General features: G+C 38.1%; 2 protein-coding genes across 5 annotated transcripts in view; one reads left to right on the forward strand and one right to left on the reverse strand.

The window, feature by feature from the left end:
* Positions 1 to 17,664, forward strand: part of PKD (serine/threonine-protein kinase D3) — a 130,171-nt gene that overhangs the window by 58,985 nt on the left and 53,522 nt on the right. The window lies entirely within an intron of this gene.
* On the reverse strand, positions 911 to 17,122 carry jhe1 (juvenile hormone esterase 1). Its single transcript, XM_028171494.2, has 6 exons — positions 17,034 to 17,122; positions 6,756 to 6,937; positions 5,929 to 6,239; positions 5,269 to 5,481; positions 3,934 to 4,725; positions 911 to 3,410 (listed from the first exon to the last, which is right to left on the reverse strand). The coding sequence occupies exons 1-6, from the start codon at positions 17,071 to 17,073 to the stop codon at positions 3,236 to 3,238; spliced, it is 1,713 nt and encodes a 570-aa protein (XP_028027295.2). The 5' UTR covers positions 17,074 to 17,122; the 3' UTR covers positions 911 to 3,235.

The raw sequence follows: 17,664 nt of genomic DNA on the forward strand, positions 1-17,664 counted from the left end.
ATTTCTGCCGTGAAGCAGTAATGCGTTTCGGTTTGACGGGTGGGGCAGCCGTTGTAACCATACTGAGACCTTAGAACTTATGTCTCAAAGTGGTTGGCGCATTTACGTTGTAGATGTCTAGGGGCTCCAGCAACCGCTTAACCCCAGTTGGGCTGTGAGCTCGTCCACCCATCTAAGCAATAAAAAAATAAATAAAAAGTGTGAACGTGTTCATAACAATGTATGGTGCGCGATATTGTTGTGCTATGAGCTATGTACTATATGCTATTATATTATAGCGTAGTCTGAAAGTAGCTGTAGGTGCTGGTCGAAGCTCTTCTTTATCAAACCGTGCGCGGACACTATCAGAATCGCCACATAGCGCTAGCCCCGCAGGCCAGGTCTAAATATTTTATCAATTTATCATTTTCTACCTTCACAAGGCTCTCGTCGCTAGGATTGGTATCAACCAACAGTGCCCGACGCGTAGACCGATGTATTGTCACGAAATTAGGTTAATTAGCTAATAATTACATGTTTACTGGTGGTAGGACCCTTGTGAGTCCGCACGGGTAGGTACCACCGCCCTGCCTATTTCTGCCGTGAAGCAGTAATGCGTTTCGGCTTGAAGGGTGGGGCAGGCTTTGTAACTATACTGAGATCCTAGAACTAATATCTCAAGGTGGGTGGCGCATTTACGTTGTAGATGTCTACGGGCTCCAGCAACCGCTTAACACCAGGTGGGGTGTGAGCTCGTCCACCCATTTAAGTTATAAAAAATAAAATAAAAAATCTGTAGAACGCCCCTGGCATTGGTAATGTTCTTGAGGGCCACTAATCAATTATCATCGGGTGCGCCGCACAGTCGCCTATCTACTAAGCTAACAAAAAATCATTAGTGATACAAAATACCTAAAAATAAAAAGCTACGTTCATCAGTCTCCATATTTTTTATTAATTCTCACATAATATTATATGATACATGTATGTATGTAGGTAATTGCAACACGTTTTGTATAACACACAAAACACTTGTGATATTCACTATTGCAGTGTTCGTCTATTGTTGGAACACAATGGGAAATAAAAAAGTTACAAAATAATTTGCTTCATTTAGCGGATGCTCAACCGATTTGAAATAACGAGTTTTATTGGTTCACCAGTTTTATCGTAGATAATTTGTGTTAGAAGAGTAGACACCGCGGTTAACAATTTTTGAGAATTAACGCAGTCCTTGGATGTATAAGTTTCTTTTGATTAAATTTCTGTCACTCTCAATTTAATTAGCTAGAAAAGACTAGACTTATCCAAAAAAAATTATGTTGACTTATTCAGACAGAAATTTGAAAATTTATTATAAACTAACGACCCGCCCCCGCTTCGCTTCGGAAACATTAAATTTTATTATTGATAGTTGAGCTGAGTCCCCGCGATGTTACCCGCGGTTATTGTCGTACCGCGGGTGACGCCGCTTAGCGAAGCTAGTCTAAAAAAAGTAGCCTAATTTACTCCTTATATCATCAGTGAATCTACCTATCAGTGAAAGCCTCGTCAAAATCGGTCCAGCCGTTCCAGAGATTAGCCGGAACAAACAACAACGGATAGACAGACAGACAAAAATTGTCAAAAATGTTATTTTGGTATATGTACCGTATATGTGTTCATATGCATGTAGTAAAAAGCGTTTATTTCAATATTACAAACAGACACTCCAATTTTATTTATATGTATAGGTTGTTATAAGAATATGGTGCGCTATAGCGCATGCTCATAAGGATGCTAAGAAATATAACAAAACGTTGTTGAATCCATATGTTAACATATTCCTTCGCGTTTCTTCTCATGTAATTTAAATGATAAACAATCTAGATGACAAAATAATACCTTTTGTCAGTAGTTACACGTGGAGCACAATATTATCGAAATTATGATATAAGTCCTTCGATATAATAATTCCAATACATCCAACAATGAACATAATAGAAAAACATTCATCTACATATAATACATATTAATAAAACATTTCTTCCAAAACTGACATCTGCGTTCCGCATTCATAATGTCAATATTTATAAAAAAACACATCTTATTAATTTTATTACAATTACACTATTGGCCCTTATCGCAAGGAAACATCTTGGGCTATGAATAAATCTATGAATAAAAAAATATCTTGTATTTCCGTGTCTTATTCTACGAAAGTAAATAGAGATCGAAGTTTATATGAATAAAATATTTATAATGTGGGCAAGTTTTAAGTCTACATGAACATTATGGGCTTAAAGATACAATTTGTGATTATTTAAAATTAAAACTAACCATCTAATCAGTCACCAAGTTTCAATAATCCTAAAATGTTTACTTAATTATTTACTTTTTGAATTTTCTCGTGAGTTCAAATTGTTGAAGATATAATGCAGATAAATGTAATTAGTACAAGTACTTCTTCAGGAACGCGTTCGAAGATTAGCGAAGCTTAGCTAGTAGACATCAAATGAAAAGTTACTTCATAGATCTTTAGGCTGTTACCAACGTGGGGTTCGTCTGACAATTCATATCTTTGAATACAAATATCTTTTCACAAGTTGAATTTGAACGTTAACATTGTGCTGTCTTTGAGCTCTGTATGGTGGATCCTGACATCGGACAGCCCGTGATGTTGTCTACTCTCTTTTTCCTTCTCAATCGTTTCACTCTCGGCAGAGTGGTCGTGATCGTCATGTGCTGTTGGAGGGGGCAGACTGACGCGTCACACGATCTCCCGTCATCTCTCCATACTCTACATCGCCGGGATACATATAACCCGAGATTTAATGATCTAAAGTAAATTAAAAGTCGACATCTATCCATCAGTATGTAAGTAATCAGTAATCAGTAAAAGGGTCACAGCTGATTTTCCAATTGTCAGATAAAATAAAACCATTAATTATGAAGGTTGAAAACCTGACTGGATTCGAAACGAAACAGTTGAAGCCACAATTGCTTGCATTGATGCTTGCATACTACGGACATAGAATATCTTTGTCGGCAGTCAAATGATAGATGAGTTGGATACATTCTACCCCGCGAACAACGAAAAGTCGTATCGTTATTTATTTTATTACCCTTGTAGGCAGACGAGCATACGGCCCTCCTGATGGTGAGTAGTTACTGTTGCTCATGGACGTCAGTAATGCCAGAGTCACAGCCAAACCGCTGCCCACCATTGAGTATTGTACCTACCTATCTATCACCATACTACCCTAAAAATTTGAGTTTACTTAAGTCTGCTTTCACCTCCGTTATGGATCTTATCGAAGAAATTCTTCATTTCGAGTTGTTCTTTGGTAAGACTAGTTTGGTGGCATAAGTTGGGTGTAATAATGTCTTGGTATTGTAGTTCCCGCGGTGTAACTGGTGGCCACGCTGTGGTTTCATCGCACATAGGAGCACTGGAATTATAATTATTGGTTCAAATCGTAAATTTAAAAAACAAAACGCTAAACATTTATATTGAAAATCAAAAATCAGACAAACAGAAGTACTTATGACTTCACACAGACGGAATGAATCATTCCATCTCAAGATTGATTCTTCAGACAGACTTGTCCCTGCGTAGTTTAGGCTTATAGGATTCGTGTAACAAAAATCACACGCACGTTACTTATAAATTGCGTAACAATAGGTGGAACTCATTATGAGACCGCTCGGTTATTGTACCACCACCGTCCTGCCTATTTCGACTATGATGCAGTTGTACTATAAATTGCTTGAACTTACGGTTCTCTGCCGATAGTGACCTTGTCTGTAGTCTCCGGTAATCACTTAACACCAGATGGACTATGAGCCCGTTAGTTACTGTAAGTGGCCAGTGTTGAAGTGCGTCTGACTTAACCAGTGGCACTCCTGACAAGGCTTGCATGTACAGCTAGCAAGCTGGCGCGAATCATCAAGCATCGTGTATAATTTAATTACCTGCATCTCATAAAGTTTGTGACGAACGTCGTCATCCAATATTTCATTTCATCGTCTGCTTTTTGTGATGAACTAGTCCCTGACGCAGAATTCACTTTCAGCACGTATGTCAAGTCGTCCGCGTGTCCGGCACCGTTGAAATGCAAATGAAAGGCTTGCTTGAACACGCTGTAACCGTCGTAAGAGAACTGGTACAAAAATACCGGAGCATCACCTGCCGCAGATCTCTTCTCGGCCAACTTCAAGGCTGGGTACTTGTAGTAACTATCGGTACACATATTGATAAAGCCTTCCAGATCTACGCTACCATTGAAGTATCTTTGGCTGATTTGATTCGAGACCAAAGCAATCGTCTCAGGAGTCGAGGAGTACAGTAGATTGGAAGGAACTAAGATTGCTGGATTTTCATTGATCTTAGATACTATATTGATCTGTTCAAATCTACGCTGGAACATATGGCATTCAGAATTCGTGAAACCTATAATCAAGGGTATGTCTTTACCGCGGCCTTGCTGGACCAGAATATTTGGATCTTCATCTAATATAGTGGTTATTCCGGGATGCGGTGTTTCCACCACTGGGAAAAAAGTGGTAAGACCGATTTGATCAATCAATATTCTGTTGGCTTCATTCAGTTTTTCAACCGGCATGGCGACGAGTTTCTCGTGTATCTCATCAGGATTAGTGGAGTTGACGCCAAGGATGGAAAACAAGAGTTTGTTGATGGACTGGGAGAAGATAGGAGATGTTGTAAAGAAAGTGGACGTCGCAGCGCCGCTCATCAATATAGCCCTGAAACAATTACCTGATTAATTTGATTAGGTTCGAAACATTAAATATAACTATTTCCGTCGCAAAGCTGTGATAATGCGTTCCGGTTAGAAGGGTGGGACAACCTTTGTACAATACAATTGAGAATTCAACCTCATGTCTCAATGTAAGTGGCGGCGTTCATCATTTGTGATGCGGGTCAGCTGCGGTATCTACACACCGCCATCGTGAGCTTGTTCAACCATTTAAGGGTAATACGTAATGCAAATCATTCGTAAATCTTTAAGAAAAATGATTCTTAAAAATAAAACTATGCTATAAAAAATAGGAGCAGAAATAATCATTATGATATTATTATTTATTTAAGTAAACTAAAATAAATGTTATATTTATTATTAGTTCTGCAACTGAAGAAACTGAAGAAAAATAGTATTTTAAGTTGATACAATGATGAATGATAACAAAGCTTTCACTTCAAAAAGAGTCTCATGAAAAAATTGTTTTTTTTTGTCTGAAAATGAAATAGAACTTAAAAATAAGTCCATGAATGAGAACGCACAATACCTTGAAACTAAGCCTTCAGTGGCCTTGGATAAGGTGAGAAGGTGAGCAGCAGCGGCCCCAGCGCTCTGGCCCGCCAAGGTCACGTTGTCAGGATTACCTCCAAAGGCCCTGGCGTTCCTCTTCACCCAACGTAGTAGAGTTACCATGTCCCTAAGACCATTGTTTCCGGGGACTTTAGGAGTATCCAATGAGAAAAATCCAAAGAAATTCAACCTGAAATTTAATGTTTTTGTTGTCAAAATGTGAAAGTAAATTGCCGTGTGAGCTCAGCGGACCTTTTCAAATTCAGTCTTTTAACTTAAATTTCGTCGAAGCATACTTTTTAAACGTGTTATCCGGTTCCACAAAAAGCCAAGATCCTAAGAAGAATATGCGTTGGAATGCTATAATCCCATTTAATTAAACTATGTACAGTTTCAGGGAACTTTAGTTAGAAGAATCTAGAAATATAATGTACGGTTTCGAGAAACAATGGGCGCCTGTCAGTACCCTTCGTCCTGTAGGTTTGCGAAACGCAGACTGCACGTACTTTTGCTTAGCTCATTGAATGAAAGTCGTTTTCCATGCTCGTTAGCGTAGTTTATCTCTGTTTCAGCTTCGGTCTGACTATGGGCTGTCTTTCACATCTCCCAGGGCAATTCATCATCTAATAAATATTACCTGTAGTTAAAAGTGATGACAACAACGTTTCTTGTGACAAGATACTCCGGTCCGTATAGGTCAGCATCACCAGATCCAAACGCGAAGCCACCTCCGTGAATAAAGACTAATACTGGAAGACCAGGCTTCGTAGGCGTCTCACCAGCTGCCGGCAGGGCGTACAAAGGCACATGTATATTGGCGTAGATGCATGCCTCATCCATGCCGTGAGGTTTCATCAGACTTCCATAAAGAACGTCTGTCTGGTAGCAGACTGGACCTTCCTCGGTGGCATCTAGGTAGTCGGTCCATGGCTCTGCTGGTTGTAATTCCTGTAAATATTTTAAAAAGCTTTGCGTAAAGACTCATCGACTTTGGTGAAAGACGATTAATGTGCTCAAATAAATTTATTACTGCACCACCCACCACCGGCAGAGCTCGTCCTCACTTTTTGAATGCATTGCGTTCCATTGTGCACCTAAGGCTCCATCACATGTCTTCTTCAAATGATGTTTAAAGTGTTCTTAACGTTAGACACTGGCTTTGTTTATCAGGCTGACTTACGACTCCAAAAAACAGACGGCAATGTAGAGATAATTTAATTGTACATACAGAACTCAACAAAGAAACCAGTGTGGCATGTGTGAGTCCGCACTATCCAGGTTGCCACGGCTTTGCTACCTAATGGCCACAGGGCAATCATGCATTCCGGCTCGATAGATCGGTTATTCGTAATTCTAATTGAGTAGAAACATTATCCCATCTGCCGATCCACTTCTATACTCCGGCGTCCACTAAGCAAGAGGCGGTCCGCGAGGTCGTCTACGAAATTTCGTTAAAAATATTACCTTAAATCGAAGTTCTCCAACTGGTTGCTTGGCATAAGGCACTCCCCGGAAACTGGCGTATAAAGTGCTTGCTTCCGCCCGGCGAGTACGGCCACACACCCAGCCTGACTCCGTCTGCGCGGCCACATTGCACGACGAGGGCGGCGACGCTGCTGTGCTTGAATATGCCCTTGCTGAGCCCACTGGAATTTATAAAGAATCCTAAGCAGGGGAATAGTACCACTATTAAATACGCGTAATTTCAAGATTCGAGTTAGTTATACGTGTGGGAATAATAGGTCGACAGTGTTTTCCGATCGATACCACGCTAACCGTAGAAACGGCCAAACGAAGCCAACTGTCGAAGACAGAAAGATTATTGACTATCTGTCAGAATAATCGCGGTAGGTATATAGTGCTCTTGTGTTTTTGTCGGGGTGTATTATGTGTGGGTGTGTATTCATGGATAAGCTAAGGTCCATAATGCACAAATCAGAAATATGTGGTTCAAACTTCCCTCATATTGTGAAAATAATTAATCCTAAATATTAAAAATTAAACTGCCACAATGGCAGGTTCACACAAATAAAAGAAAAAAGATTCACACAACACTTTAGCAGAATCCATGAAAATATAATTATTTATGAGATATAGGTAGGTACGTTTCAAATTATTCATTTCATTATGAAGTTCTTAGATTAATATATAATAGTTTCTGGTTTCAATAAATATAATACATTAAATTAAATTAAATTCTCGGTCAAAACAGGTCATCGTAATAATATACTTGACATGTTAAGACGCCAGATGTTTTATAACATATGAAACGGTTTTAAAAAAAATCGCATATGTCGTTAGATAAAACATCTTCAGTGTGACCTTAGTACGTCTTTTTATTACTCAAAAATATATTGGGTTTATTAATACGCTTTTATTAGCTTCAGACGTATGTATGTTAGTATGTAACGGAATCTTTGAATATGATTTTGACCCCCTTCAAAACGTCGGATTAACTCGAAATTTGGTATACTGATTAAGGACCGATGAAAATTCAATAATAAAAAAATATTGAAAAAAAAAATTGAAAAAATTGAAATTCAGCTAAAAAATGAAAAATAAATAATAGTTTAAAAAAACTAACAAAATACTGTTTTATAGAAAATCCAACTAAAAAATAGAAAATAAATTTTAATAAATTTTAATTAAAAATAGTGTAAGAAAAAGTGACTTAATTGTAAATATAAGCGAGTAAAAAAATGTTTTTTTTTTAACTATTTATTACCTAATTATTTATTAATTAATATTACGTCAGGCGAGCAGAAGAGCTCAGGGGCAAAAAGGTCGTCGTAATAACGGTACCAACTCGGGAGTAGTGTCGGGATCACACAGTTTCATTAAAAAAAAAAACCCAAACAAACAGTTTTCATTCATTTCAAGCATTCTGTTTGATGTTGTTTTGTTTGGCACTAGAAGAACTGGAAGGAGTAAGAATAATTTGAAAGGGAGAACGCTATTGAGAGGATAAATCAGACCATTCTGTATACCAGCTAAAGGTATACCCACTTCCTCTGATAACTTATCAATGTCTGACCCACAAACCTCTCTTATCTTTGTCATAAAAACAAATCATGATTGAAACCTGTAGCAATATCATTGTGTCAGAACAGGCTTGAAAAACTATTTAAAAAAAAGTATTATAACAAATCGCCCTGCGCTCTATTCGTCCTTTACAAAAAACTGTGTAGGTACAAGTTTTCCTGTGTATATTTTTTTGAATACCAAATTATTCTCAGTGAACGTGTTTTCGTCTCGTATAAAAACAAAATTTGTATTTATGAATAAATTATAATATTTTACAAGGAAGACGACTGCGTGGTCCACCACGTGTACGTAATTGATAACGCTGTTTTTTTTCTCCCTAGTTCTTGTTGACAAACTAGCAAAGTGACATTCACGCAACGTTTAAAAAAAATTATGAAAATGATCCGAAGATGCCAACATCCTTCGCTTATATTGTAACTTAAGATATGTTGTTCATGTTGTGGTGTGAGCCCCGGTGACTGCTTAACCTCCACGTCAACAAAGAACCGTAATCTGGTTGGCTGCAGGGAATATTGTAAAACCGCACAGATTCCTATGAACATTCTGCCTATTTCTAACGCGAGCTACTAATACTTTCCGGTTTTAAGCATAGCACTGCTGTTCAATACAATTGAGACAATGTGCATGTGCTGTCTAGGGACAACGGCAACTACTGAACACGAGGTGGGCCGTGTACTCGATCACCCGTCCGTGAAAACAGAGACTCTACGAAATTCCTTTACACATATAATGCCAGTTAATTGTCGATGTCTGGTTGGATTAGTAAAACTGTCGTTATTTCTTTTAATCAGTTTCATTTATCTCAAAGGATTGCGTGGTCGATATAAACTGCAAAATTAAAAACTTAAGCATGGAGCTTGCTGGTATCCTTTCGGCAACTTGGCTATGTCCTGGCATTGACTATGCACAGACAGATACCTAATTGTATAAATATGATGTGGTAAGTTTTTTTTTTATTGCCCTTGTAGGCAGACGAGCACACGGCCCACCTGATAGTGAGTGGTTACCGTCGCCCATGGACTTCAGTAATACCAGGGGGAGAGCCAAGCCGCTGCCTACCGAAAGTTGTAGGATCTCCATTCACGGATAACGGTTACGGTTAGATTATAACACTTTGCCTTTCGTTTCTATGCGTAAACTAAAAATAACAACTTCAGATATTTTTTTCAAAGAAAGGAACCCTAACAAACAATACGGTGTAGTACATAAAATTTACATAGAAACAACTATTTTGAATAGATCTTTGTATAGGGTTGCTTCGCACAACTTTGAGTATTCTTTGAGATACACCAATATAAAATCAAAACAAAATGCAAAACATTAAATATAAAAAGCATTAGTGATCTCATCGATGTTAACAATTTCATCGTCAATGATTATATCAATAATTTAGCATATTTCTTCCCGTCCGAGCGTAGCTGAATTGCCCCTTGGGGTACTAACGATTAGATTAGGGATAAAAAAAATCATTAACAAAATTTTAATGTGTTTTAGATGCAAAATCAAGATACTTCAGAACAGCAACTTCTGAAAGTTACATCATATCATCTTGTGATTATCTCAAGTACTTTATGAATTATTTAGTGTTTTATCGAACGCGAACCGTAAAAATGTGCCAGGTGAGTTAGAAAAAAAAAAAAAAAACAAATAATAAAATTAAATAAACCTAAAGTGTCAACCCTATTTCGGCTAACACGTGTACGACAAGGTCACCATGTAGCCTATTTTGGAGGTCGCTTTTTACTGACGTACGAACAAACACGTTCTTCAACGTCAAATAGGGTCTATAGATATATGTAGCTATGTCAGTGCTACTGTTCACATAGTCCTGTGAGGTTCGTTACCCTCAAGTGGTAGGTTTGTTTGTCCATCATCACTGAATTACGCGAGACTGCGGTCTGAATAATATCGATATAACCACTAACTCCAGCTCAAGTTGAAACGCGTGGTTCTATCCCCAATAATAACCTATAGCAAATAAGCTACGTAATATTTCCTTTACCTTATTGGGACTCAATCTCTTCCGCTAGTTATTATTTGTAAATACTTATCTCAGGTTTTAGATTTCTGTGGGTAAGTGGAATGACGATGGGCAGGTGTTTTGATGTAAATTTGCAAGCTATAACTATTACACCCTCAACAAACAGTGATTAATGAATACAGTACTATCGCGTCCGAGTTCGATTCCCGTTAGGAGTCAGCTTATTAGAGGTAGTATTTAGTATTCGAAGTTTGTGTTTCCTGTACCTTTGACTGCCCTTTGAAATCTGACTGGTGGTAGGACCTCTTGGGAGTCCGCACGCACCACCACCCCACCTATTTCCGCCGTGAAGCAGTAATGCGTTTCAGTTCGAAGGGTGGGGTAGCCGTTGTAACTATACTGAGACCTTAGAACTTATCTCAAGGTAGGTGGCGCATTTCCATTATAGATGTCTATGGGCTCCAGTAACCACTTAACACCATGTGGGCTGTGAGATCGTCCACCCATCTAAGCAATAAAAAAAAAGTAGCATAAAGTGTGTTCCAAGGGCTCACTAAATTCACATTGTTAATGTCATGGGCGATTGTTGCATTTAAGCTAGACGAGCAAGGTCGGTCTGCGTCTTAAATTATATGTAGAAAGCGCAACACGCGTTACACAACCGGATGGATAACAAGACGGGGCGTTCTTATCGTGATCCCACGAACTGTTGCGAAAGCTCTCTACAACTTTCTGATGGAAGTAAAATTGAGGGACACTCGACCATATTCTATTTTTTCAAAAGTATCAAAACGTGTGTTATTGTATCATAACGATTTGACTACTAGAATATGTAACCAAAATATTATGAAAGAAAAAAGTTGAATTTCTTGTTGAAGTTTCTCGTAAGCGTAATGTGAATGGAAAGTGCTACGTCGTAGCCCTCGTAGATTTTGTGTAGCACCAATCTAATAGTAAATGATTACTTTCGGAAGTGAGAATTTCTAAAAAGAGAAAATTGTTCTTCTCATTGGAGACCAAAATTTAACACGGGCTGATGCCATTCTCTTGCCTATTTTAACAAACACAGGTTACTGTTTTGATTCTTAACATTATCAGCGTAGGTAAGGTAAAAAAAAGGCGCTCGTGGACATCACCAGTTCTAGGCAAGTTACATAATATACAGAGCTATGAAAGACGAAATAAGTGAAAACAATATTTAAACTGAAAGTGGAATATATGATAACTTTAGTTAAATCCGTTTCGTGTTATACAGGAAGGTCATTGAAACTTTATTTTTGTTTCGATGGGCAAACTGGCTTGTTCAAAGTTTGTTAAGCCAAGCCGGTCGGGCTTAACGTGGTATGCTGTTAAAGTAGGAACATAAGATCCTGATTAGTGTTGCGTACCAAGTATTCCGAGCTTAAATGTTAAGTTATAATGTATCCGGAATAAATTCCGAAAGTGTACGCACATATCGGCTTTTCGCATTAAAAGTGTACAATTTCCAAAAATATTCGAATTTGAGTTAATATGCGTAAACATTTGGTATCCACCAGTATTTTTGTCATAAATACTGTCAAAAGAGGGTAGTTTAGTTTTAGGTTTTTTGTTTTAGTTTACCTATGTTTTGACTACTATTAACAAAATTAATACGGTACAAAATTTTATCTTACTTCAAAAGACAGATAATGTTACTGGTAAAAAATAAAAAATAAATGTTGCGAATATTAAAGATATTACATAATAATAATAAACCTTTAAAACACTCTGTAAAATGAGTAAGTTTTGAGATTATACAGTTTTAATGCGAGAAGCCGATATAAGAAGCGAACATTATTCGTAATTCGGAAACCTAATAAGGAAATATCCCAATGAAATGAACATACATTAATCACAGAACAAAAAAAACGTTTTAAAACTGGTTTAATCTGACATTTGTAATTTACAATTTCCGGTAGTTTTTAATGTTTGATGATTTTGTTAGTCGCGGAAATATATATTTTTTGCCCCATTTCGCAAACTTGCAGAAATATGATTGTAGAAATATATACTTCTATGTATATCTGTGTGATCCTACGCTAATTTGATCGTTGTTGACCTCGACTGCTTACCACAGGGTCCGTATTTGTTTCCGATCAAAGTCAATCTTTTTGTTAAAGATATTTGGGCTCTGAATGTAGTTCTTACCTTGTATACATTGTTGTTTTTCCTACCTAAGCTGATATTCTTGAGAGACCATATCAGCGTCACCGGGCGAGTAGGTGAGGTCTCTGATGTTGTTGCTAACACGAAGCCTAGCAAGAGCCGTGCTTCGCAGAATCTACCACCGGATCGGAAACGCAACCCACTGAGAAGATCCGGCGAGAAACTCAGTGGGCTATGTCTGAGGAAACAAGTGGGATAGCAGTACCTACCCGCGTAGGCTTTCTGTACGAACTGTAAATAGTAATTACGCAAATTAAACATTTATTTAAGAAATTTACGAGATGAATGTCAACTTACACGATAAAATAATTTCTTCGTTACGGAAGTTGTTGGTGAATACGTATTAAGGATTTTAAAAAACACCTAATCGACACCACTCACATTAACCACTCTTCTTATACCAGTAGCCAGTGGCCACTTGAAGCTCTAATTATTAATAAAATACATAACGGGTTCAATAATAGCAAATATCTCTGTGCCTAGGCTACAGATGGAACGACTTGAACCACGATAGATTTTCTTAAATAATATGGATTGTTGCACATACAAAACAAAAACTACATAAAGTAATCAAACGTCCTACATTGAGAAGCTTGAAACATGAATATTCTCTTGTGCTTACACATATAAATGTTAGGAACATGCATGTTCAAGATGTACGTGATCTCTAATACTAAAAATTTTCGATCCCGATATTTTGGACCGGTGTACGAGAACAGCAAGGCACGACCGCAGCCGATCCCCCCGAGAGTCGAAGTCTTAGTCCATGTGAGCAGCCTTGAACCGAAAATATTTAATTTCTCAAAGACAAAATTATGCATTATTTTATATTTCTATTCTTTTTGTATCTTTTACGGTTGAATCTCGCATTAATTATTTCCAAAATTCGAGTAGTTTATAGTTTCCATAGTTACGGAGGACTTATTCATCGATTTCAATATTGCGCTAACTTGTAGTCAGCGCAGTATTCAAATGCTAGCTTCAAATTGTCTATAAAAATATATATGAAATTCAAATTCCTTTGCACCCAGAAATGACCAAACAAGCATGCCATTTTGAATCGTCGTGGCCTAAAGGATAAGACGTCCGGGGCATTCGTATGAAGCGACTGCACGGGTCCGCTTGTCTAACAATTTTTTCTAATGAAATACGTACTTCCCAAATGCTCACGATTTGTTTGAACATGGTGAAGGAATGACATCGTATAATAAAAATTTAATCCGCAAAATTATAATTTGCATAATTACGGGTCGTAAGACGTCTTGTGAGTCCGCACGGGTATGTACCCTGGCGATTCCAAATTACCGTTTTGTTTTTTTTTACGAAATCAAATATGTATGTATTATTCATACAAAATTAAAAAAAAGAAACTAAGCAAAATTTATAACAACAGAGAAGCTATAAATTTTGTGTGTGTCTGTGTGTGTATACATACATGTATAATGTAATTTTCTGACTCTCGTCATTAGTGGAGTTTTCGATATGCGAATATCACGGCAATCCATTCCCATAGAAACAGCCCACTGAGTTTCTCACCGGATCTTCTCAGTGAGTTGCGTTTCCGATCCGGTGGTAGATTCTGCGACGCACGGCTCTTGCTAGGGCTAGTGTTAGCAAATTCTCTCAGGTTGGGCCCGTGGGCTCACCTATCTGTCCGCAAGGCAGGTGCCCTGGGTGACTATACCTGGATACCTAGCATGAGCTGATTTTTTTACGTCAGGTATAAGAGCAAAGGCTTCGTACCAATAATTATGGCATGTATGAATTTTGTATTTAAAATCTATAAAATCTATTTTAGGATGTTTCGGTGTAGCACTGGAATTCGGTGGCAGTTTGCCACGGGGAATGTCTGTGCATCGCGGGAACTACTTTCTCGTAGGTGGACGTACGCACATAAACAAACTCGACAGCAGATTATGCGTCCGTTACTAAGACGTAATTATTAGATTTGTTATTATTCTACAGAGAGTATGTGATCATTATCGGTTCCTTTAAGTCCTTTTTTTTTAATAATTTTCGAAATTTTTTTTTTATTGCTTAGATGGGTAGACAAGCTCACAGCCCACCTGGTGTTAAGTGGTTACTGGAGCCCATGGACATCTACAACGTAAATGCGCCACCCACCTTGAGATATCTATAAGTTCTAAGATCTCAGTGTAGTTACAACGGCTGCCCTACCCTTCAAACCGAAACGCATTACTGCTTCACGGCAGAAATAGGCAGGGCGGTGGTACCTACCCGCGCGGACTCACAAGAGGTCCTACCACCAGTAATTACGCAAATTATAATTTTGCGGGTTTCACTTTTATTACACGATGTTATTCCTTCACCGTGGAAGTCAATCGTGAACATTTGTTGAGTACGTAATTCATTAGAAAAATTGGTACCCGCCTGGGATTCGAACACCGGTGCATCGCTCAACACGAATGCACCGGACGTCTTATCTCTTAGGCCACAACGACTTTTTTGAGCCCATTAATATAATTGTTTTTAGTTAATGCTCATTTTACTAATAACGTCTTTAGCAGTTCACCAGGTTCCAGGTTCGCATTACGCAATTGTTTTCGAAAAAGTTTTTCTATTCGCGATACTCTTGACTTTTATTCACACTACGCAATTATATTATGTATTATTTCCGGATATTTTAGTCTAAATGCCAAACATGGATATACATCACTAAAATAAAAACAAAATTAAAGACCTGTCAGAAAGCGATGGAATGAAGTATAGTAATTATTGAAAATAAGAAAAATCTAAAAGATAAGAATCGAATACATTAGAAAAAAGACAAAGTTGATAGATGCTCTCAGGTACGCTCGAACAGAAAAGTGGTGTCTGGCGGGACATGTAGCGAGATACACCGACAAAAGATGGACATTAGAAACAACAATATGGTAAGGACTGATGAGCAAAAGAAGAAGAGGCCGTCCAAGAAACAAATGGATCGCCGAAATAATAGCTATAGCAGGAAAATCATCAGGAGAAGCAAAGCAAAGAATGGGAGAAAATGGAGTAAGTCGGAGGAGGCCTATATAGACCCGGAGGGTATACCAATAACAGAATAAGTTTGTAATTTTAAGAAAAACATGTTGTATGAAATAAACGGCTTATTATTATTTATTCTGGTCTACGCTTGTTGCATTATGGACAACTTTCGTTAAAAAAATCTATCACATATTCAGACGAATTCGTGAGCTACAAGTAAAATGTTGTATCGGAACGCATAGTTTAATTTTGCGTCAGAAACAGAGTCCAAGAACGAGTTTGATGTACGCGCCCACGAAACAAAAGTCTATTTGTATTTAAATTTCATAAAATATTAATGACAGAGTTTTTGCGTAAAATTATTGTTTTTGTTTCTAAATTTGTCAGAAAAATTAAAAGTTTATAGATTATTTCATGTGTAAAACTTTGAATATTATTTTTTAATTTGATATTTGCCGCCCGCCTTCTCTCTAGTGATCCTGCACAGTAAGGACTCTTAAGAAACTCCTGGTTGGAAGGTTTGGCGAGATTGAAACGCCTCACAGTCTTTCAATTAGCTTTGATGAGCAGAATAGCTTCAGGCGCGGTGTTAGCCCGCCACCGCCCTGTGCCCACTTTGGACCGTGTGGGTGAAGTTTCCATTACGTCGGTACAACTGCAGAGCCACCCTTCAACCGAGAACGTGTCATCGCAATCGATCGAATATTTTCAATTAGATAAAATCGTAACAACAAATTAAAACAAATGAATGGTGGTAGGACCTCTTGTGAACTGGTGGTAGGACCTCTTGTGTACTGGTGGTAGAACCTCTTGTGAGTCCGCACAGGTACCACCACCCTGCATATTTCTGCCGTGAAGCAGTAATGCGTTTCGGTTTGAAGGGTGGGGCAGCCGTCGTAACTATACTGAGACCTTAGAACTTATGTCTCAAGGTGGGTGCGCATTTACGTCGTAGATGTCTATGGGCTCCAGTAACCACTTGACACCAGGTGGGCTGTGAGCTCGTCCATCCATCTAAGCAAAAAAAAAAAGAGTAACAGAACCAAAAAAATATTTTCCGAGCATTAAAATTTTTAACGCGACGTAATTTAATCAGTAAAACAAACTCAAATCAAAATACCGTTGAAAACAACTGTAACCTAGTTATGTCTGTACACTGAAGGTATATAAAAACAAAGATTACGGCACTGCTTTGTGTCTACCTTACCCCGCATTACTTTTGTCCACATCCACACAGCTCTTTCGTTCGATATAATTCAAACTACGATATCTATGTGAATGGAGCGCTTCCTTTAAAGTTTGAACTTAAAAACGGAATACAAAAGCGCCGGCGGAGCTGCGAATAGTAAGGCAATGTTTTTCAAATTTCAACTAAATTATATTAATATTTTCTTGAATCGATATTTTTTTTAGACGCTTCCCGTTGTATTTTAAAACTTTTAATTGATTTATTGACAAAAAAATCTTACCAACGGACTTATTCGATTGAATCAACACATAAAATACATTTAGTAAATCGTGGTCACAGAACACGGTACACTCACCGATAACGTAATATAGTAATACAGCGAATTTGGTACACATGTTTCTATGAAGACAACTGGCGCAGAACTGAGTCGTTTCGCGATGTGTACTCTCTTATAAACTCACATGTACGGGATGTAGGGTTGTATTGGAAATATATTATCGCACTTACTGGCGCTGCGCTACCGTCCCAGCGTGGTCACGCGCGCACCCCATGCGAGGTGTTGGGTTCGACGCTGCGCACTTACCGATGCATTCTAGTTTATGACGGAAAGTAACTTTTTTTTGTAGTGAAATTTCTTTAGGCACATGAGGGTAAAACTTTAACAGATGTAACGTCACGTAGGTATGCAACGGAAGTATCGAAAAAGAGAGAGAGAGCAATCGAGACCGATTGAGAGAGAGTAAGACAGGGCGAACGTAGCATGAAGCAACTAGCCATGGAGTGAGAGTAGGGAGCAAGCAAGTGAGAAAGATCGAGAGAAAAAGTGAGACAGAGCGAACGTCGTATCACGCACAGTGCCATGGAGGGAGAGGTGGGAGAGAGCTATAGTGAGAAAGATTGAACGAGAGAGAGAATAAGAGATATCGAGAAATAATACACGCTATATTGGTTTGTGTTTTCGTTTACTAGTTAATTATTAGAACTTT

This window comes from Bombyx mandarina, chromosome 25 (genome assembly GCF_030267445.1).
Source record: "Bombyx mandarina strain Sakado chromosome 25, ASM3026744v2".
In the NCBI taxonomy this organism is placed as follows: domain Eukaryota; kingdom Metazoa; phylum Arthropoda; class Insecta; order Lepidoptera; family Bombycidae; genus Bombyx; species Bombyx mandarina.

Coding starts and splice junctions, on each gene's coding strand:
- jhe1 (XM_028171494.2), bottom strand. CDS start 17,073: ATGTGTACCAAATTCGCTGTATTACTATATTACGTTATCG. Junction 6,938..17,033: donor ATTACTATATTACGTTATCG/GTGAGTGTACCG, acceptor TATAAATTCCAG/TGGGCTCAGCAAGGGCATAT. Junction 6,240..6,755: donor TTGGAGAACTTCGATTTAAG/GTAATATTTTTA, acceptor AAATATTTACAG/GAATTACAACCAGCAGAGCC.